Source organism: Abramis brama, assembly GCF_963993115.1.
Source record: "Abramis brama genome assembly, chromosome: 15".
Classification (NCBI taxonomy): Eukaryota; Metazoa; Chordata; class Actinopteri; order Cypriniformes; family Leuciscidae; genus Abramis; species Abramis brama.
Window position 1 is genome coordinate 27,297,224 of NC_139977.1, and position 21,871 is coordinate 27,319,094.

General features: G+C 38.4%; 1 protein-coding gene across 6 annotated transcripts in view; it reads right to left on the minus strand.

Annotated features, from left to right (window-relative positions):
* LOC311097490 (putative E3 ubiquitin-protein ligase HERC1) overlaps positions 1-21,871 on the minus strand; it is a 71,870-nt gene that overhangs the window by 33,949 nt on the left and 16,050 nt on the right. For 3 of the 6 annotated variants that reach the window (XM_084137193.1, XM_084137191.1, XM_084137196.1), the window contains exons 10-38: positions 21,059-21,230; positions 20,548-20,682; positions 18,755-18,920; positions 17,412-17,537; positions 16,975-17,196; positions 15,462-15,614; positions 14,413-14,545; positions 14,008-14,199; positions 13,672-13,884; positions 13,393-13,566; positions 13,053-13,164; positions 12,555-12,681; positions 11,603-11,774; positions 9,584-9,881; positions 9,417-9,495; positions 9,252-9,300; positions 7,861-8,099; positions 7,522-7,719; positions 7,056-7,176; positions 5,473-5,713; positions 5,004-5,158; positions 3,758-4,017; positions 3,522-3,626; positions 3,259-3,426; positions 2,942-3,181; positions 2,497-2,580; positions 2,124-2,340; positions 1,574-1,883; positions 68-843 (exon numbers count right to left, since the gene is read on the minus strand). In XM_084137193.1, coding sequence (XP_083993319.1) covers positions 68-843; positions 1,574-1,883; positions 2,124-2,340; positions 2,497-2,580; positions 2,942-3,181; positions 3,259-3,426; positions 3,522-3,626; positions 3,758-4,017; positions 5,004-5,158; positions 5,473-5,713; positions 7,056-7,176; positions 7,522-7,719; positions 7,861-8,099; positions 9,252-9,300; positions 9,417-9,495; positions 9,584-9,881; positions 11,603-11,774; positions 12,555-12,681; positions 13,053-13,164; positions 13,393-13,566; positions 13,672-13,884; positions 14,008-14,199; positions 14,413-14,545; positions 15,462-15,614; positions 16,975-17,196; positions 17,412-17,537; positions 18,755-18,920; positions 20,548-20,682; positions 21,059-21,230 — 5,637 coding nt within the window. The remainder of the gene's footprint in view (positions 1-67; positions 844-1,573; positions 1,884-2,123; positions 2,341-2,496; positions 2,581-2,941; positions 3,182-3,258; positions 3,427-3,521; positions 3,627-3,757; positions 4,018-5,003; positions 5,159-5,472; positions 5,714-7,055; positions 7,177-7,521; positions 7,720-7,860; positions 8,100-9,251; positions 9,301-9,416; positions 9,496-9,583; positions 9,882-11,602; positions 11,775-12,554; positions 12,682-13,052; positions 13,165-13,392; positions 13,567-13,671; positions 13,885-14,007; positions 14,200-14,412; positions 14,546-15,461; positions 15,615-16,974; positions 17,197-17,411; positions 17,538-18,754; positions 18,921-20,547; positions 20,683-21,058; positions 21,231-21,871) is intronic. The other 3 variants (XM_084137194.1, XM_084137192.1, XM_084137195.1) reach the window with 3 other exon arrangements.

Here is a 21,871-nt window from a genome sequence, read left to right on the forward strand (position 1 = left end):
GTAAACAACTGAATAAAGCACATTCAGCATTTCAGCTTGTTCAGATGTTCATGCAAAAGCAACAAACCTTTGTGTTCCTTGCTTCCATCCTCATGCAGTCTGTTCAATGCTCCTTTAAAGATGATGATCTGGGCCCTCTCGAGGTCTGATAAAGCTATGGCCTGTTTAATGGGACAGGGTCTGACGGCCCACTTCACCATGCTCCGCACCACAAACTGCAGCACAGAGCGCGTTTCGGCGTTCTCCTCCCCACCGGCAGAGGTCCTCGCTGGGTCAGGGCTAGTTACGCTGACCCCTGCATCTGATTTGGGAACCAGGAGAAGATCCGTGAACTTCCCGCAGCTCAGAATGACAGCCAGAGATTTTAGCGCCCCCAAGAGGAGGTAGGAAATGCGGACTGCACGAAGTTCCAGAGCAAAGAAGTCCACCCTGGGTTGGAGTGCGAGTATTGGTGGACAGGGGGCGCCAGCACGGTCCTCGTTCGACTGTGTGAGGGTTCTGAACATGTCATCTTGGTGCTCCTCTCTCCTCTCCTCTGGGTTATTTTCGCCCTCATCCACGGGACAGCTCATTCCCTCTTCGTCCATCATAATGCGAGCGATGTCCTCATCCAAACGTCTCTCCAGCTCATTACGCGGACCGCCCTCTGAGCTGATTCGGTTCCTTGGCAATGCGGATGATCCGGAAGGAAGCTCCTGCTCATCCAAGATGCCGGTCATCAGGATGAGGTCGAACAACACCGAAGCTTTGAGGCCACGGCAGCGGGACACGTCCAGCTGGGGGATGTCACACGGCTCCAGGGAGGAAAGAGGCGTGTCGCTAGGTGACCAAGAATTCAGGAAGCTTTGGGTTAGTGGGACCACAGCAGGTCACAAGCAGAATGAAGATGAGAAGAGGAGTGAGAGGAAGGGGGCAAGACAGAAATAAAAGAGTGGAAAGGAAAGGATACCATGATTAGAAAAAAATGAAGAGGACAAAAGACAATACAAGAAAAGGGAAGTGAAGAAATCGAAAAGGAAAAATGCATGCAACTGGCAAAAAGAACAGGACAGATATAACATACAAAATATACATAAATTACAATGGCAGAAGCCAATGACAGTGCTGGAGAACATTATATTTTACTCTAAAACAAGGGTTTTATATAAATAAATAAAATAAAATAGCAAAATAAAATAGCAAAATAATTATACTGAACTTGGTAAAGGTGTTGAAAATATATTGTGTTAAGAATAAGATACTTGATATATTCAGTTACGGTAACACTAGTAATAGTAATAGTAATAGTAATGTCATAGTCTTGTTTCTCTTAATTTTTTTGCAGACCCCCAAACACCCCCAGAGCCCAGCTTGAAACTAGATTTACACCGAGCATTTTCACTGCCAACTGAATTAAAAATAGGGCAAAGGAAAAAAGTTTTTTGTTTTTGTTTTTTTTGTCTGCATTTAAGAATATTATCACATAGCTCTTGGTGTGAAAGGCTCTTACTCCCTAATTTGATATTACAGCATATTAAAATATAAACTTTCAATTATTTGCATGTCTGTAAGAGTGCTGTATATGTGTGCTTACCTCACAGTAAAATCGGTCTCCTCCCACTGAAGCTTAGCCAGGGGGCTTCCGTCTTTCAAGACCCCAAGCAGGGTGGCCCGTCGACCGCTGGGTTTGTGCAGGCAGGTCCCCCCGGCACGGAGACCGCTGTCCACCCCTCCGATGAGGGCCATGACAGGCCAGACCTCAGTGCACAACATGCTGAGCTGGGCGTCAGAGAGCCCCGCCGGGCCAGAGAGGTGGTCTGTCGACATCCCGACATCTACCCAAGCAGAGCCCCTCTCTCTGTTCACCCTACATTTCTCTTCAGACTCATTACTGGCACGACCTGCTGGCAGAGGACGGAATACAGAATATATTAACCTTTAAATGAGACCTCTGTTCTTCATTGTTTTAAATCATCCTCTGTCTTATAACAGGATATATTACTGTTTACCTGCACTTACTGTTTTACAATTACATAAGTAGTGTACAAACTCAACCTTTGTTTTGTGGAGAGAGAGAGAGAGAGAGAGAGAGAGAGAGAGAGAGAGAGATATAAATGAAGTAAGCATTTAAGCAGTTAACTGACCTATCTTGCCATGTCCCTCCCTCATGAGAGGGTTGATGAGCTGTAGTTTGTTCAGCATGTGCTGGTTGATATGCGGAACCCAGTCATCGTTCACGTACAGTCGTCTTAACAGCTGAATTGTGGACTCCAGCAGAACCGTGGCCCGCGGGCTGCACAGTGGCTCTCCTGGTAAAAGATCGCTAGGCATGCCACGCATCTGCAGGTCACACAGCGCCACCTAAAGGCCAGTGGAGGAACAAGAGGCTTTTGTAAGTTTAGAGTTTTTTTGTAGAGGTTTGCTTATTTATTTTTAGCAAGCTAATTATGGATTGTGTTTCTTTTCCGGTATGAATTGCTTAAAATGCTCTTTAGTGTATATGTTTAAGAGACTGACCTTTTCTCCTGGGTTACTGCTGTAGAACAGAACACAGGGGTAGAGTTCTGTGGCATCCACTCCTTCAAACGCCAGCTTGGGCTCCTACACACACACATAAAAACAGTTAAAGTACTTCGTAACTCAGTTGGCCTAAAAATTTACATTTCAAGTTCATTAGTCTTTATATATTATTATTTTATTTATGTGTGCAAAATTATTTTCTGAAGTAATACAGCTTAACCTATAATATTCCTTAAAATTTGTCAAAAAAATATCAAACAAAATTACAATTTGCAATTGAAAAACTAAAGTATTTTTGACTTTTGAATCAATATTCATTTTTATTTCACATCATCTTTAAGTGTAACTACCGTAGCTTCTAAATCAAGCAACACTTTGTGTGATGGCAATTATAATCCATATGCTATTGCGAATTGTTCTTATCTCATAAACACGCACTGACCCTGTTGTTTTTGGCGAAGGAGATAGTTCTAGCCTCCATGTCTAGGATACAGGTTATTGTGTCGCCCTGGGTGAAGGAGGGCAGGGCTCGGCCCAGTTCTCCTCCATGATACAGGCTACCGCTGTAGGCCCGGTACAGCCACATGTCTGTGGTGGTGCGATGGTTGTAGTCCCGGATGGGCCATCGGGACACTCCGATACACGTCCCTTCATTTCCCCTGTTCTCCTTAGTGATAAAAAACTAAGATATGGAGACAAAAAGCACATTAGAACATGGACCCTGTAAAGGACACCAGTGATTGTATTTTGCATTGGTACCTTCCAGATGAAGCATCCAGATGTGATGGCAGTGGTGGCCAAACCGTACCCCTTCCCCCCCGATCCATGAGATAGTACATTCCCACTCTCCAGAGAACAACAGATCAGTTTATGTGGGTCAAAAGAGAAATCACCAATAGGAATACATTCATCTTCACTTCTGCTGTCCTGGAAGACACATAAGCACATATAAAACAATCTAAAATCAATGAACACAAATACAAGTGTGTAAAATGTGTGCGATGGACACAGAGATTAAATACCCTATTTATATTATCGGAAGTTCTCTCTTTTTCTAATTTTTTTCTCAGGGCCACAGGTTCCTCCCACATGTACTTGGACAAAAGGCTAAATAACTGATCCACAATCTGAAAAAAAAAACAAAAATGACATGGTAAATGCTTATTAGTCGGAATCAATCAAGAACCAATCATCCAGTGTCAAGTGAACAGTGAAGTGAACGAAAAAAAGAAAGAAAAAAAAGCACTTCCTTTCTCACCTGTTTCATGACGACAGGGTCTGAACAGGCAGGGAGAAGAGCTTCTAGAATATGGAAGGCCAGCAGCTTCGTCCGCAGGTTGTGAAGATGTGGATTTCCCGAGTTGCATTTGTATGAGATAATTGTCATCAATGGATCGATCCACTTGACAAAAGCTGAGACTCTTTTGGCGACCCTTAGTGACAAAATGCGCCTTAGGAAGACTAGAAAGTCAGAGAGTTGGGACTCCACAACCCTGCTGCTGCGAACTATATCTGCACCTAAAATTAAACAAAGTTTATATATAATCCAATACAACATATACCATACCATTAAAAGTTTGGATTTTTAAAATGTTTTTGAAGCAAGTAAATTTTGCTTGTTTAAAAATACAGTAAAAACAGTCATATTGTGAAATAATATTATAATTGAAATACTTAATTTTCTACTTTAAAATATTTTAAAATGCAATTTATTCCTGTGATGCAAAGTTGAATTTTCAGCATTATTTCTCCAGTCTTCAGTGTCACATGATCCTTCAGAAATCATACTAATATGCTGATTTGGAACTTAAAGAACATTTCTTATTATTATCAGTGTTGAAAACAGTTGTGTAATTTTTTTTTTCAGGATTCTATGATAAATAGAAAGTTCAAAAGCATTTATCTGAAATGGAAAGCTTTTGTAACAATATACACTACCGTTCAAAGGTTTGGGGTCAGTAAGATTTTTAAAGAAATTAATACTTTTTATTCAGCAAAGATGCATTAAATTGATCAAAGGTGACAGTATAGACATTTATAATGTAGTAAAAGCTTTCTTTTGATAATAATCAACATTGATAATAATCAGAAATGTTTCTAGAGCAGAAAATCAGCATATTACAATGATTTCTGAAGGATCATGTGACACTGAAGACTGGAGTAATGATGCTGACAGTTCAGCTTTGCATCCCAGGAACAAAATACATTTTAAAATATACTAAAATAGAAAGCCATTATTTTAAATTGTAACAATATTTCACAATATTACAGGTTTTAGGATCAAATAAATGCAGCCTTGATGAGCAGAAGAGACTTCTTTTAAAAACATAAAAAATTCGTACTCATCCCAAAACTTTTGAACGGCAGTGTATATATATATATAAATATATAAAATAAATGAATATATAAAATATATAAATATATGAATAAACAAGTCTGTTGAAACAGTAACAACTACAGTAATACTACACTAAAGAACATGTAATCGTGTTGTAATGACTCACTGTCTCGTTTGGATGTTTCTTCCTGGATGTGTTCTGTAGAGTCACTCTCTAGCACCTCCTGCTGGTGGACTGCATGCAACAATCCCTGAAGCTGCTGGCTCATTACATCCATGAGAGCCTGGGACACGTCCAACGGCAAGGTCTCTTCACAGGAACTGCAGAAACACACACACGTTAACTGCAACTGTACAACCTGGATTATCTGTAGCCACGTGCTGTAGCATGTGGCCACTCATTATGGCAGAAGTAATGTTTGCTGATACTAAAGCTTTTAGATGAAATTATGTTTTGAAATTTCTAATTTCTAATTTCTTTACTATGCAAAACTGTTGCATAAAAGCAATATTATGATGTTAACATGAAGAATGCTTTGAACGTGATTATTTAAGGCAGCAGTTTTCAAAGTGTGAGGGCATATCATGAAAGGTGTTTTCTCGTTTTGTATTTAATTAACAGTTTATAATCTCACCTGGCCGCTATGGCGAATATCTGCAGGAGTCTGGCAGCGGCCAGCTTCACCGCCCCACCGAGCTGCATGTGACCCGACATGGAGGCGGCCAGCCAGCGCTGGTTCACCAGCACACAGGTGTTATCAGTCAGTGTGGACAAGATCTCCAGCACTCCACATTTAATAATCACTACCAGATCCACCGGCTGATAGTGGAAGTTCAGAGCAAAGACTGTAGCTAACAGCAGGTGCTGATAAGAGCCTGAAATGAGACAAATCTATGTTAAATCATTACTTAATTAAACTGGTGTATTACTAGAGTAATACTGTGCCAAACCACAAAATGCACTCAAGCTCAATTTTAACCACAAATCAACATCACAAATAAATGTCAATAACAATTGACAATAATAAAAATAACAATAAAAACTAAACAAACTAAATTACTATTAGTAATCACTAATACTATTGTTACTATTATTTTTAGTTTATTATTTAGAATTTGTATTAATATCATCAAGATACATTGTAAAGTACAAGATAGTTCATTTAATGTGAGTTAATATTATTTACACTGGTTGTATATGATCTACTCACTAATAACAAGAATAAAATATAAAACAAATACAATTAAGTAAAATTAAATTAGTAAAAAAAATTGCAAATACAAAACATTTAGTTTAAATGTAACCAATATTATTTACATTATTTGTATAATATTTATTTATATTGTTAATTTGAAAAGTAATTGAAGTATGAAGTTAAAAAAAAGTTAAAATTAAGTATTTATATAAAAATATAAAAAAATCTATGAAATGATACAAAAAATATTTAAGTTTAGCTGGCTTAAGAAATACAAATTTAATGTTTTTTTTTTTTTAGTTTAGATAAATTCTGCATGCGTGAATAAAGGCCCCGATATTCTTCAAGTGAAATCTAATAACGAACTGATGTGACGTCATTTAGAACAAAATCAGGCCAAAACGTTTGGAGTTCGTTTTGGGAGTTCGAAACAGCTTGCCAAAGCGAACTTTCCGGAAATGTTTGCTACGGCTAGTAAACACCTTTGGACTACCATTGGTCCATGGCGATTATGGACCGCCTTCTTTCACATGGAATTCTTTTCATTTCTCCTGCTCTGTCCGTTGAGTTCAGACGTACACAAGTGAAGACGTGAACACACTGGAGAGCCACTTTATAGCAGAAAATGAAGATGTACTTCTGATGAAACGAGACACTGACACTGTTTTTAATGTTTAATACGGTAAAGCTGCTTGTTTTTGAGCAATCTCTAGTATAAACTGCTATTTAAATGAATGTGCCAGGACTCTTTACAAGAGTGCCGAATTGCAGAGCTCATGCAAACATCCACATTGCTATGATCAGATGCTTTTCTTATGTTTTATACAAAAAGTGGTTGCTGTTTTCTCAATTGTGTTGTCTTTATTTTGTTATTGAGAGGAAAGCGTTTTTTTCATATTCATCTAAACGCAGCGTGGGCAGTGTCGGATGTTCGATAACAGTATATATCTGCTCACATAAAACCGGAGAACGAAAAAGAACTGCGCCGTGAGTATATCGGGGCCTTAAGAAGCATTACCCACCTGCTTGCTCTCTCTCTAGCGCCACCTTCTGTCTGAGCACACGCACCAGCTGCTGATAGAGCGTGTGAGCTGCAGACTGTAACTCCCTCTGAACACTGATAGGAGCCGACTGAGTCCCAGCCTACGCACAAAAACACAAACAAAGTCATCTAGGCATCTGCAATCATGTGTTTAAGATCACAGTGATTGTGCATCTAATGTAAGATAGATGTTTGTGATATAAGTGCTTTTGTCTTTGCTTGCAAACAAAAGACCATTTACCCCAAAAAATGGGTGGGAGCTCATTTTTAAACCATTTTAAAAACCAGTCAGGTCACAAAATGATTTTTGTTTTTATTCAAACAAATTATCACCTCTATAAATGTTATTTCCTCAACATTTCTTGCATTAATTTAATAAAGCTCAAAATAAGCATGATCTAAAATGAATGTGTGTTTAGGCTGATGTCATTAACAGCATGTCTTACGGTATAATGGTGAATCTTGTTGTTAGGTGCCACTGGACTGCCGGTGATCGGGGCTCCCAGGCCAAAGCAGCCAGAGAGGAACTGCAGCTGCACTGACTGCAGGAGGCCTGGGAAACGTGGGGGCGCTAGCGAGCTGACACTCTTTTCTTCCATCTCTGACAGGAAGGAGGAAATCTGACACAAGGCCTCCAAGCGCACCTGGACGGAGGGTATGAAAACAACTGTAGTGTCTACATCTTTATTACTGTGTGAGAATATTACATAACTGTTAATACACTTATTTCTTCTGAACTTTAGCCAGTTATTGAACATAAAAATGATCTGCCATGGCTTTCCCACCTGAGCTCTTTGGTGTTGCTGTGCCATGGCTACAGTGATGGCTTTGGGGTCCGCCTGTGTACCTCCATCTTTGTCCATCAGAGAAGAGGTCCGGAGGAGGCTCCCACACAGGAAATGGAAGACCTGGCTCAGGATGGTAGTGCCACCTCCGCCCGGGCACAGCGTGGTAGTGGGACTGATGCACTGCCGCAGTCGTTCCCAGGCGTCTTTCATGATGCCCAAAGAACAGAGCGGAAGGCCTAGCAAGGAACAGGACTGATTAGCTCAGAGGTGTGATATTTAAGATAACTCAAATGTATGACTCCAGTATATATGAAATGAGAGAGAGAGATGTAATGTGAGATATCAGACATGAGAGATTGAACATGTAAAATCAGATTAGATGTGAGATCAGATTTGTGACATTCTTCTGAATTCTTCAGAAATCAGATCAAACGTGAGATCAGGCAAGCGAGAGGGAGAGATCGGGACAGGTGAAAATTAAAATGGGAGAAATCAGATATGAGAGATTATTCTTTTAAGAGATCAATTATGTGGAATATGAGTTAGATGACTCAGATCAGACATGTAAGATATGTGAGATCAGACATGAGAAAACAGAAATGAGAGATTATTTATGTGAGATGAAACACATGATATTTAAAAAAGTTGAGATAAGATGTAAGATTAGACAGGTGAAAATATGAAATTTGATAAATCAGATATTAAAGATCAGGCATTTAAGAGATCAATTATGTGAAATATGTAAGATCAGACATGTAAGATATGTGAGATCAGATGTGAGAAATTAGAAATAAGAAAATATGTGAGATGAGACACGCAAGAAATTAGAAATTAGAGAAGACAGGTGAGATCAGTTATGTTAGATGAGACATGAGAAATTAGAAACATGATATCAGACATCAGACATGTGAAAAATCAGATATGTCAATGGTCTGACATGTAATATCAGATGGGTAAAAGATCACGCATGCAACAAATGCACTATGTGTGAGATCAGATATGTAAAATATGTGAGGTCAGATGTGAGAAACCATACATGTGAGATCAGATATGTTAGAGATCAGTTATATTTGATGAGACATAAGATGAAACATGAGAAATTAGAAACGCGAGATCAGACCCGAGATCAGATGTCAAAAATCTGACGTGATATTGGACACAAGAAACAAATGAGATCAGATATGCAAGATGTAAAATATCAGACATGTGAAATCATACATGCGAGATCAGATATGTGAGAGATCAGATATGTTAGATGAGTCATGATATAAGACAAGAAATTTGAAACATAAAAACGTGAGATCAGACATGTTAAAAATCAAATCTGCAACAGATCCAATATGTGTGAGATCAGATACATAACTTAATATGCTACAATATACACTCACCGATTTTATTCTTGAATGACCCTGAGGAGCTTTTAGACTGATCTAGTATCTTTAAAAGAGAGACGAAACAGACCACAGATGAAAAAAACAAACAAACAAAAAGACCCAAACGAGATATCAATTCATCAATATTAAACTAAGGGGAAACATGGGATGCATAAATACCTCTCTCTCACTGAATCTTCTCTCAGAGGAGGACTGTAACTCCATCTTTGTTCCTAACGCCTCATAGTAGGGTGGAGATCTGTGGAGTGAGAGATTTATCACTTACAGTAGGTTTATCCCATCCGCATGTGCAAGCAAATGTTCTGTAATTGTACTCAAACGCAGACCTTGCCAAACTGCTCTCAGTGGGCGTCTGTGACGACACAATCTCCTCCTGCCAAGCAGCTCGGACCCCCAGCAGAAGGAAGAGGCAGCGGGAGACCAGCAAGTGGCACGCCGCCGGGAAGGACAGGCCCTGGTCACTGGTGCTGTGGTGGTCCCAAGGCCGCTGGGGAGGCTCCCTGTCTGGCGTTCCCGGGCTCTCAGTGCTGCTGGGTAACGTGCTAGTGCCAGACGACTCGTACACGGTCTCGTTCTGTTGGAGCTGCATGGCCTCACGGGTGGCCAGAAAACACTGCAGCACCTCTGCAGGGAACATGCAAACAGTTTGCAATTACACAATACAACACCAGAGTAAGTATTTTAGAGCAAATAATGCCACACATCAATCACAACCATGACACATTGACACTGTAAAACATGATAGACTTTGGATTACAGGTAATAATGCTGTAAATTATGTTCAGTTTCTTGCATATGCCGATCGTTTGGCTTCACAAGACCTCAGTGTATTGTCAGGAGCCACGGGTATTAACTCTTTGACAGGTATTAGAGGTTTTTTTTCTAAGTTGCCATATTTTGTTGAATAAATATCTGAACATGCAATATTATCAAAAGAAAGAACAGACCCTCTGCTTTTCTAGCTTAAAGGAGCTGTATGTAAGAAATGTATTTCAATTAATCATAAAATGGCCATGATATGTCACTAGACATTAAGAAATCATGTTCATTTCAAATACTTATATCACTGACAACAGTAGTACGGCCAGGATATTGTCATTTAAAAAGTGAAGTTGCAGCCCTCAACTGATGTTGATGTTGTCATCTTGTGTTTTGGCCTGAAGCGCCACCCTCCACCTATCTACCAATCACGAAGTCAGTAGTGTTTCGGCATCCGGGTTGCCAGCTCTGCTCTAGTTACCACAGCTGCAGCTACAAACGTTCCTGCTGGATCCTGCAGCCTATCTGGCAACCTCGAGTCAGGGGGGAGGGGGAGGGGATACACTGCTCTACAGTAATTTGAAAGTGATTGCAGTACCAGTTTTGGCCACAATCTTACATACGGCTCCTTTAATGCATTTTTTATCAACACTTGAATGTAAGTTTCATAAAAAAGTAACATTTTGAGCAAAAAGCTGAGGAAAAAATAGTTTTTGTCAAAGGCTACATCCGGATCGGATTCAGAACGATGATCAAAAAAAAAATCACGTTATTTTACAAATGCATATGATTACAAGTGATATCGCTTGTTTCTGCTTCTTCATCACATGTGTTTTGATCAGGAGATTCAGCACTCTTTCAGAAGATGTGTCATTGCGTCCACTACCGCATATTAACGTATATACCGAAATTTCCGTCAATGGTGGGGAAAGAGTTAATTTTGTTTTGCCTGTATTTTTTTTTTTCTTACTCTCAAAGTGACAGTAGCCATTGACTTGTATGATATGAATCACCAAGGACCACGGTTTTAGCTAAAAATCTTTACATTTACATTTCTAGTGAAGAAAAAAAGACACCTACATCTTGGATGGCCTGAGGGTGAGTAAATGAACAGCAAATTTCCATTTTTGGGTGAACTGTCCCTTTAATTCAATGTGTTAGTTGCTGTTTGTTTGCAAGTTTACATGCAATTACTGAGTGAAATTGTTTCAAAATAAATTCTGTGACAATTTGTTTCAGTGTAATGACAACACAACCTTAAATGTTAAATATAAAATGAAAGAAACAAAAGAAAATAGGTCTCAAGATTTGAAAAACTAAGCGAAATAAAAACCATGCAAATATCCTGTGTGAATGTCCCCCTAGTCATTATAGTCAATACTTACTCTTCACTTGTATTTAATTTAAAAAAAAACTATATATTATTATTACTTAATTGATTTTAGGCATTTAATCCCAGAACAATGGCCAATAAAAGTAGGAGTGCACTGAGATTGTAGAACAGGCCTTTTTCTGAGACAAAGAAGCCTTTGGTATTTGGTCGAACAGAAGCACAGAGGGAAGAGCACAGAAAGCAGCGAGTTTACCCGGCAGGTACATACTGCTGATGCTGGGCGTCTCCTCCTCTAGGGGATCTTCCTGGTTGTGTTCAGCTGCATGGGGCGTCTGGCTGCTGGGATCTGTGTCTCTTCCTGTCTGCTCTCCTGAGCTCCCTGCCTCCTGCCTCTCCTCACTGGGGCTCTGGGAGCCCAATGAAGCCTGGAAAGGACCAAACACAAGGAGGAACAGTGATAATATTGGTTAATGCTATTTTGTTCCTGGTTGCATTCATCTGATTTATAGGTAGGGAAACTTATTACATTGCAAGTTTGTGAAAAAAAAAAAAAAAAAAAATGTTTCTAAAGAATAAGTGCATTAAATATAAATATAAAAGACAAATATATGTTAAACTAATGTTCAAAAGATTTTTTAATGTTTTTGAAAGAAATCACTCAACCAAGACTGCATTTATTTGATTAAAATATGTTAACAGTAATATTCTGAAATATTATTACCATTTAAAATAACTGTTTTCTATTTTAATATATTTTGAAATGTTATTTTCTTCCTGTCATGAAAAGGCGAATATTCAGCATCATTACTCCAGTCTTCAGTGTCACATGATCCTTCAGAAATCATTCTAATATGCTGATTTGCTGCTCAAGAAACATTTCTTATTATCAATGTTGAAAAGAGTTCAACTTTACTGATAATTGTAATCAGTTTAATGTGTCCTTGCTAATGAAATTTCTTAAAAAAAAAAAAGAAAACGGGATGTCTGGGATTTAAGATATAAATTAAATTGGGAAATAAATTGGATATGTATATAAAACAAAGACATGTTATAACAAAAAATGAAGAAGAAATATTTATAATTTTGCACTATTTCTAAGTCAATAATGAAATATAATTTGTTACATTAATCATGTGATATTTCATCATTTATGTTAATTTTAACTGAGACATTTAAACCCTATTATATATATATATATGTTTTACCTGTTTGTTGGTAGTCGTTGTTTGGACGCTGCTTGTGTTTCCGATGCTCTCTTTATAGGACAGCAGAGTGCTGCGGATTTTATACACCACTTGATATATTTCAGTCAGCACCTCACAAGGCTCATATCTGCAGTCAAACACACACACATTAATGGACTGTTTAAATCATTCCTGCTGTTGTCCAAACACTGAGGAAGGTTTATCTGGATTCATCACTGTCAATTCATATTTACCAAACTCTCACTCTCACAAATGAGTTATTATGGCCAAGGCATTTATCATGTGAGATTTCACACAGCACAGAGAGCGACAGGGACTGACACTTTAATATTCACATATAGAGCCATTCTTTAAATAGAGCATATATTCATTAAATCTGGGTCAACTAATTACAGAGTTCATTATACTATAGCATAAGTGAGACGTGGGGAGGTAAAGGTGTAAAAAAGAGATCTAGGTAAAGAGAGAGATGGAGGGCGAGGTGTGGATCTCACTCACTTATCCTGCCAGTAGGCTTCATGAAGGCCAGCGTGTTTGAGCAGAGCGGCCAAACTACAGCGACACGCCATCTCTAACAGAGAGTCTCCCACTGATCCACTACTGTCCCAGTCTACAGAAAAACACACACGTCAAGGTCAATATGTGGACATGCACATGATGACAGAGCTTAATGTAACTTGAAATTACTGACTCTTATTGGTCAATTGCAGCATTCTGCAGTCACGGCAAATGCCACAAATGGCGCAGAAATGTAAAAAAGGCAGTAAATGAATATCTTGCAATGTTTTTTACCTTCTATTCATATTCTATAAACCTCAAAAAATCCTGCCTCTCTTACCTCGATTCGCTGCAAACTCCTTCATTTTCCTCCAGAGGGCGCTGGCTGGTTCTCGCGGGGAGCCGAGGGCGAGTTCCACTAGCGTTGTGTTCTCTTCTGACAGGCACAACTCAGCTATTCTCACATCCCCACAACCCACAAACACGGCCTCAGTCAGCCAACCCATTGCCCAGTCTACAGGAACATAGATGAGTATTTATTTATTTATCTATATTTATGCATGTGTCTATGCCTTACAATACAAACATGGGCTGCTGCCCCCTGGTGGTAGGTCATTACCCAGCTGCTCAAAGTCAATCTCCAGCCCGTTTCTCAAGAGTGGGTTACACAGCCAGAACTCTGCCGTCTTCTCCTGGATGGAAGGGGGCTGGCCCTGCAACATACCTCCCAGGCAACGGCCAATGGCAAGAGCTACAGACCTCTCCAGGTCAAGAAGCCACGCCCAGTCATCTGATTCTGGTGGCAGAATTGCCTCAGAGGTTTCTGATGCTTCTGTAACAGGAAGGAAGGGTGTGTAATGATGATACACTGAATGATAAACTGTGTTACACAAGTTTGAATGCCAAACAATTCATTAAGGTATCTGAAATGTTTTCAGAGAATGATGGTGCTTACCCTGTGAGGTTCCTTCCAGCTCCATGTTCTCCAGGTGTGAAGTGTTGGGCAGGTAACAGTTGAGCTCGTTGAGATGTTCAAGCAGAGTGAGCAGGTGAGGGAGGAGGGGTTTGACAACAGCCAATGGCAGCAGGAGCAGAGAGTACATCACCTGACACAGCAGACTGCCCGCCACCGAACCAAACAGCACAGCTACAGAGAAACAGACAAACAACTCAATACTCTGGCGATGGATGGATGGATGGATGGATGGATGGATGGATGGATGGATGGATGGATGGATGGATGGATGGATGGATGGATGGATGGATGGATGGATGGATGGATGGATGGATGGATGGATGGATGGGTGGATGGGTGGATGGGTGGATGGATGGGTGGGTGGCATGTAATGTGTGTTCTTACTGTGTAGTTTCTTGATGACGTGTTTGTCCAGTGTGCTCTCCTCTAGCAGAATGGTGGATCTCCTGAAGGTCTCGGCAGCGTATGGCAGCAGCAGGCACAGGTGCTTATGTAGCAGCACTACGCTGCTGTCATCCTACACAACACACAAGCAAAACAAAAAAATGTTCTTTAAACACTTATGCAGGCTGGCTCCAATTCTGGGTTCCAGAACAAGAATAAAGCATCTTTGACTAAACAGGCTCACACAACGGAATTTTATTTCTTAAAACTACAATCCGTAACCACTGCAACTGGCAGCCTAAAGCCGCCTTTCCACCGCAACGAACATTGGCATATGATTGTCGCATTTCGCCACCCCCTAGTGTCAGTCGGTCGCACAGAACTGTCATTACGATCATACACGGCAACACGGGAGAGAAGTTGATTCTCGCAGTCTCCGAATACCCCATTCTGTATGATATTCTATATTACTGACTTAAGTTTGTACCTGAGACAAATTGCCAGGCGCTCTGCTGGGTTGATGGACTCCCGGAATGAAGTATCCTGCCTGGTAATTTTTGGGCCTGGAGCCTGGAGGATCTCATCAAATTCCTCTCGTGAGACCCGAAAATACTCACGGAAATCTTCCCCGTTTAGGTTTAGATGCATCTCTTGCACTAAACGGTGATACTCACCGAGATGTTTCCTCCGAGACAGGTAGTGTTTTACCCACACTGATTTGGAGTATTTCTTTTTGCGTCTCCAGTAAATGAGTGCAACAACAAGAGCATTTATTCTCCGTGCATTTACCATGGTTGAATGAATGAATGAATGAAAACATCAAAAATGCCTTTAAATATTAAATTCCTAATTTTTTTATTTTATTAATCGGATCCGAATTTTCCGCATACGGATATGATCGGAACTCCCCGCAGCTCCCGTACGACTCTCCATTGGAAATGAATGACTTCTGGTCCGACGGCTGTCGTTTGTCGTGTGCAGTGGAAAGGCGGCTTAAGGGAGGGAGGTATCATATGGAGCAGGTTTTAACAGTAAATGTGTTGTTGTACCTCAGTGCCTGTGTGGATGTAGCAGTGGGCCAGCAGGTGTCTGTGAAGGGCTGACAGCAGGTGGTGGAAGTGTGATGGAGCCTCCGTCTGTTTCTGGGACTGACTGGACCGCTGTTTATCACTGTTCTTCTCCAGCTCACCAAACGCACGCTCCTGTGTGTACAACAGAGTTAATGGAAAGGAGAACATGTTATGATTTGTGTTTTGATTGCTAAAAGTTTCCTCATAATATATTAAACCAAAATTCTTAACTTCACTACTGCTCAAAAGTATTATTCAGATCAAAAGTGACAGTGAAACAATTTATAATGTCACAAAAGTTTTCTATTTCCAATAAATGTTCTTTTGAACTTTCATTTCATCAAAGAATCCTAAAAATCATATCACTGTTTCCACAATAATATTAAACAGCATTTTCAACATTGATAAGAAAAAAAGTTTCTTGAACACTAAATTAGCATATTAGAATGATTTCTGAAGGATCATGTGACACTGAAGACTGGAGTAATGATGCTGAAAATTCAGCTTTGCATCACAGGAATACATTACATATTAAAATATATCAAAATAGAAAACATAATATAACGTAATAATATTTCACAGTTTTCGCTGTATTTTTTTTAAAATCTCAAATAAATGCAGTCTTGGTGAGCGACTTCTTTGAAAAACATTAGTTTTAAAACCTACAGACTCCAAACTTTTGACCACTAGTATATATTCTAAATTATTATATTAAATGTATATTATCAATTATATTTTTCTCTATATTAATTATTATTTATATATGTGACCCTGGACCACAAAACCAGTCACAAGTCGCACGGGTATATTTGTGGCAAAAGCCAACAAAACATTGTATGGGTCAAAATTATCAGTTTTTCTTTTATGCCAAAAATCTTTAGGCTATTAATTAAAGATCATGTTCCATGAAGATATTTTGTAAATTTCCTACCTTAAATATATCAAAAATGTATTTTTGTGAGTGGATGCAGCAAAATCGCCAACAGAAATGGACAACTTTAAAGGCGATTTTCTCAATATTTAGATTTTTCTGTACCCTCAGATTCCAGATTTTCAAATAGTTGTATCTCGGCCAAATATTGTCCTATCCTAACAAACCATCAATGGAAAGCTTATTTATTCAGCTTTCAAATCTCAATTTAAAAGAAAAAAAATACCCATAAGACTGGTTTTGTGGTCCAGGGTCACATATATTAAATAATGATAATCAGCAAAATTATATGATATAGAAAATAGTTTTTTGGTTTTCCAAAAGTCAAATTGTTCTAATGTAGTTCTGAATGTCAGTTTTTAAAGCATATTTCCTTTCCTAAACCAGTACAGGAAAAACTTAAAATCATGAAGTCCATTTCCAAAATATCTTTGGGAAAGAGGGAGTGTCGCAAATGAATATGCTTACTTAATGCTTTTTTTTATTCTTTAAATTAAAATTAAAACTAAACCAAGGCTTGGAAATAGAAAGAATCTTTTGTGTCTGTCAATCTGGACTGACCGTATAGAAGCCGATGCTGAGCAGCAAGGTCTTCAGGAGGACCTCGGCCAGGTGAAGGTGGTCTGGAGCTTCTGAACTTGAGCTAACACTTCCTGTGGGGCGGTCAGGGGTGGGCGGCAGTGCCAGACCTGCACTCAGCTCCCCAGGCGAGCTGTATCCCAGCAGGGACGCCACATGACTCTGTTCCTGCAGGCTGTTCAGCACCATATCCAGCTGTAGGCGCTGTAGAACGGGAAACAGTAATATCACTGAGTAATTAGCAAACATTTACTACAATACTTACATGATACGGTAAAAACAACTGGAGTGCAATGGAACGGCAGGGGTTGAGAGACATAGTTTTAACTCGAGTTGTGTTCATTTGAGGGCTTTTCTCAGCAAATGTGGATATATGCGCGTAACAGCCGAAATTTTTATAGTGTTTTGTGTATGAGTACCTGTCCTTTAGACAGGCTTTCCCAGCTCTCCGGGCCCTGAGGTAACAGAGAGTGCAGCAGCTCGGTTCTCTCCCTGAGAGGAGGCAGCAACAGAGACGCTCCGATGGACAGCGTGCTCATTACAGCCTAAACACACACACACACACACACAAAAACAACAATTAATTACCATGGTGAAGGGAATGACTCATATACTGGCATTCTGACAGATGACTCAGTCGAAGCGGTTACACTGAACTCTTGAAGGTTGTGAAAAGTCGTGTCCTCTGCAAACTCCCTCGAAGAGAAAACAGAGCAACCGATTCCATCATCTTAGTGTTTTTAACATGTGGGCAGAACTCCAGCAGCATATGTGAGCATTCTGATTGGCTGAAGTTGTTTACTGTTGTGTAAGCCAGAAAATATAGCTTGTACTGTTGCGAGTGTGTGTTTTAAAAAACCATGAACATAAAATATGTATTTTGAGATTTTGCATTTTAAAAATTCTAAATGAAAACAACCAGATTTTAATATAATCCACATAAAAAAAATACGTTTACTTGAAGCAGATAAGTTTGTTTAAAAGTATAATAATTTGAAAATATATAATTTAATACGTGTAGTAAAAGAGTCAGAGTAGATTTTACAATGACTACAACTTCCATTTCTATTAGTATTTTAGCACCAATTTCCACAGAAGATAAAGTTTGCTCTCTTGATTGCAAGGTATGGAAATGCTCTTTATTCACAATCTTTCTATCATGCATAAATGTGGATGAAAATATTGCTACTGACAACTAACATATGCCTTGCCAAGTATCATTTTCCAAAGAGCACAATAAATCACACAAGGAAATAGACATCACATCTATTCAGCACTTTCTGTGAGCTTTACTAATTTCTTATAATATGAATTTGAAGGTACAAATTACAACCGTACAATACTGTTCAAAAGTTTGGGGCCGGTATATTTTTTAATGTTTTAATTCTCTATTTAAAGTCTCTTTTGCTCAAGGCTGCAATTATCTGATTAAAAATACAGCAAAAGTAATCTTGTGAAATATTATTACATTTTTAAATAACTCTTTCCCATTTTAGAATACATATTAATATAATAATATTTCTGTGATGGCACATCTGAATGTGGGATTCTTTGATGAATAGAAAAGTCAAAGAAACTGCATAAATTGTAATTTATGTAATTTATAAATGTCTTTACAGTCACTTTTGATCAGTTTAATGTTTCCTTGCTGAAGTGTTCATTTCTTTAAAAATCCCAAACTTTTGAACAGTAGTCTTCATCAAATGGATTACATGAATATACGTGAATTATAAATATAAAAGCTCAGTGTCTGATGGCAGACCTGTTGTATGGAGTCTGGTACATTAGAGTCAATGAGTCTGAAGAGCAGGTTCCTGAGGGGCCGACCCTGAGCACCAAGCACTGTGGCCCCAGTTCCCCCTGCGTGGGCCAGCGACAGGTGGATGGACAACAGTTTCATACACAACAACACAAACTGGTGATGTTCCCTGGGAAAGAAACCGAGAGGGAGAGAGAGTGACAAGTTTAAAGATGAGAAGTCTAAAGTGACCTTTACCGAGTGCCAGGCCATATGCTGCTCTGACCCCATCCCTGTGGGTATGAAGATGGGTATGGGCTTGTGCCAGTTACCCCTGTGGCTGTGTGTGTGTCACATTCCTGTTTTATGAATGTCTTCCAGCAGCTGACGTTGACACAGATAAACCAGATTTCTTGCTTGCCCATGCAAAACTCTCTGCCACAATGCTAAGGTGTGTTAGGTGGATGCTAAGGCATTGCTATGCAGTTGTTTTGGGAGGTTGCTATGTAGTGAAAAATCAAAAACACATGCAGAAACTAAGAGGCTAAAGTTAAAGCGTTCATATGTATCAGAATGAGCAATAGTAACCATGATGCTTACCTTTGCAAGCGCCACAAAAAAAATAAAGATGCCTAAAGCAGCATATAAAGTGATAGGGTATTCTGAGAGCTTCCACATAATGGGATCATTAAGACATTTGACACACTCTCTCTCGCTCTCTTTCTTTAGAGATACTGCTGCAGAAATAACTGTTCTGACCTCAAGGTCAACATATATCACTTACCATCTTGTGGCCTCAGCTGGGAAATATCAGCGATATTATATAATCTGTATGACAGCTCTTATGTAATCTTAAATCTTGCAGTCTACAGCTGTAGACTACTGACATCTGACATTGCAAATGTCAATGCATCAGATTGGCATGGTTTAAACATTCATCCATCAATCCATATCAGGGTTATTATTATAACTGAAACTAAAACCATTTTAAAAAAATCATTGCTTGAAATAAAATAAACGTTAACTGAAATAAAATATATATATAAAAAAATAAATAAAATAAAAAAGTCATTTTGATGTACAGTACCAAAAAAACTAAAACTGAAAATAATACAACAAAACTAAACTGAAATTTAACTGAAATTAAAATGAAAAATATAAACATTAAAACTAATTTAAAATATGATAACACTGATCCATATATCCATATATTTTCATTCATTTTATAAAGTAGTATAAAATGCACTTTTAAACATTTCAGCATAAAATGAAAATATAAAAATTCAACAAACTAAAAATATAAAAACCAAAATAATTTAAAAAGTAAAATCAATTAATTACAATTTTTACAATTATTATTAAAATAAAAATAAACTGATTAAACTGATTAAAAATGAACCGATAAATATAAATAAATAAATAAATAAATAAATAAATAAAATTGTTATTAATGCCTGCTTTCTTTTTGTTGTTTATTTTCCACAAATAAATCAAATGTGAATTTAAGCATGCGTGTTGCTTCCAAGCGTTCCTTGTCAAATAACAGGTGTCTCAGGTCACCCGCCACTGTGCAAAAAGACCCCTGGATGGTAGCTTGTTATAATTTCACACCATGCATCTATCCATCTATCCACCAACCTATCTACAAGATTTGTTGCATATTTTATGTTTCTAAAACAGCAATATCTGATATTCCATGCCTCTATATACATTATACAGTCCATATTTTTGTTTAATGGTTATTGGTTCAAATCACAATTCATAGGACATCATTTGTAAATCTAGGTGGTTTGGTGCTGGTCCAAGTGTTTATTTACCTCTTAGAGGGGAAAGGTGCAGGAGGAGTGTCTCCACTGATACTATCGCAGTAACGCTCCAGGAAACTGCGCAGGTACGTAAATGTGCTCTCCTCAAGATCCACACAAAACGGCCTGTGCCAAGCCACCAGCTGCCTGCCACACACACAAGATACATAGATAATTCACATTCAGTCATGCCAGGAAAACAATGTTAAGTGAACATATTTGAATAATGGAAAATGGAAATGCGATTGCATTAATGCATTAGTGGTGAAACTCACTCCAGATGGAGCGATACGGGTTTTGATTTGCATGACGAATATGAGAATGTTGTCGTTTCCTGTGGGCTCAAACTCATTTCAGGACAAACTGCTTTTGGTTTGGGTTTATATAAGGAAATGAGGGCTTTTTATTTCCATTATCCAGACAATGAGGCACATAAATAATGAAATACTGTACATGCATTGTGGAAGCCCCTTCATATCACTAATCACAACTACTGAAGAGGTCTTTGTCTCTCTCTCCTCACCTGTCTGTAGGAACTGCTGTCCAGGCCAGGCTGTGGGACGTGCCTGCAGTGATCTGCTGTATTGAAACCCCTTCTAGACCAATCACCTTCTTGGGTTTGGTGACTGGCGTTGAGGTGTGGCCCTGCCCACACTGGCCCATGGCATTGTTGCCCCAAGCAAACACTTCGTTTTCTGTAACAAAAAACAATAAAATTGCATAAGCATTTTCGTGAATCTGAGAATTTCATTTAAGTGAATAACGACTTAGATTTAGTCCTTTCCTCACATAGGTATCATAGGGTTTCAAAAGATTTGGAATGTAGTGCATAAGTTGTATGGACTTTTATAGAGTCCGTTTTGAGGCTTGAAAGCATTATTTGCCATTTATTGTGTTTATATCGAAAATAGTACGGCTCTTCAAAACCCTCTTTTTGTGTCCCACAAAATAAAGAAATCAAAGGTTTGGAAAAAACATGAGTATTGTAATTGTCAACTATTAAAAATAGTTTTCTGTAATTAAAATAAAGCTAAAATAAATAAAAATAAAAATATTAGATTATTATTATTATTTTTTTTAATTTAACAAAATGTAGAAAAATGTAAAAAAGTAAACAAAATGTAGCCTTTGCAACTAACATAAGTTTAAATTGAAGTGAAGCTATAAGCTATATAGAAATTGCTAAAAATATAATAAAAATGACAAAGGCACATAAAAACATTAAAACAAACTAAAGTTAAAATAATAAAAAATAATAAAACTAACTAACTAACTAAATAAATATATGTAGTAAAGTTCATTCAAAATATTTATAAATATAATAGTATAAAATAAA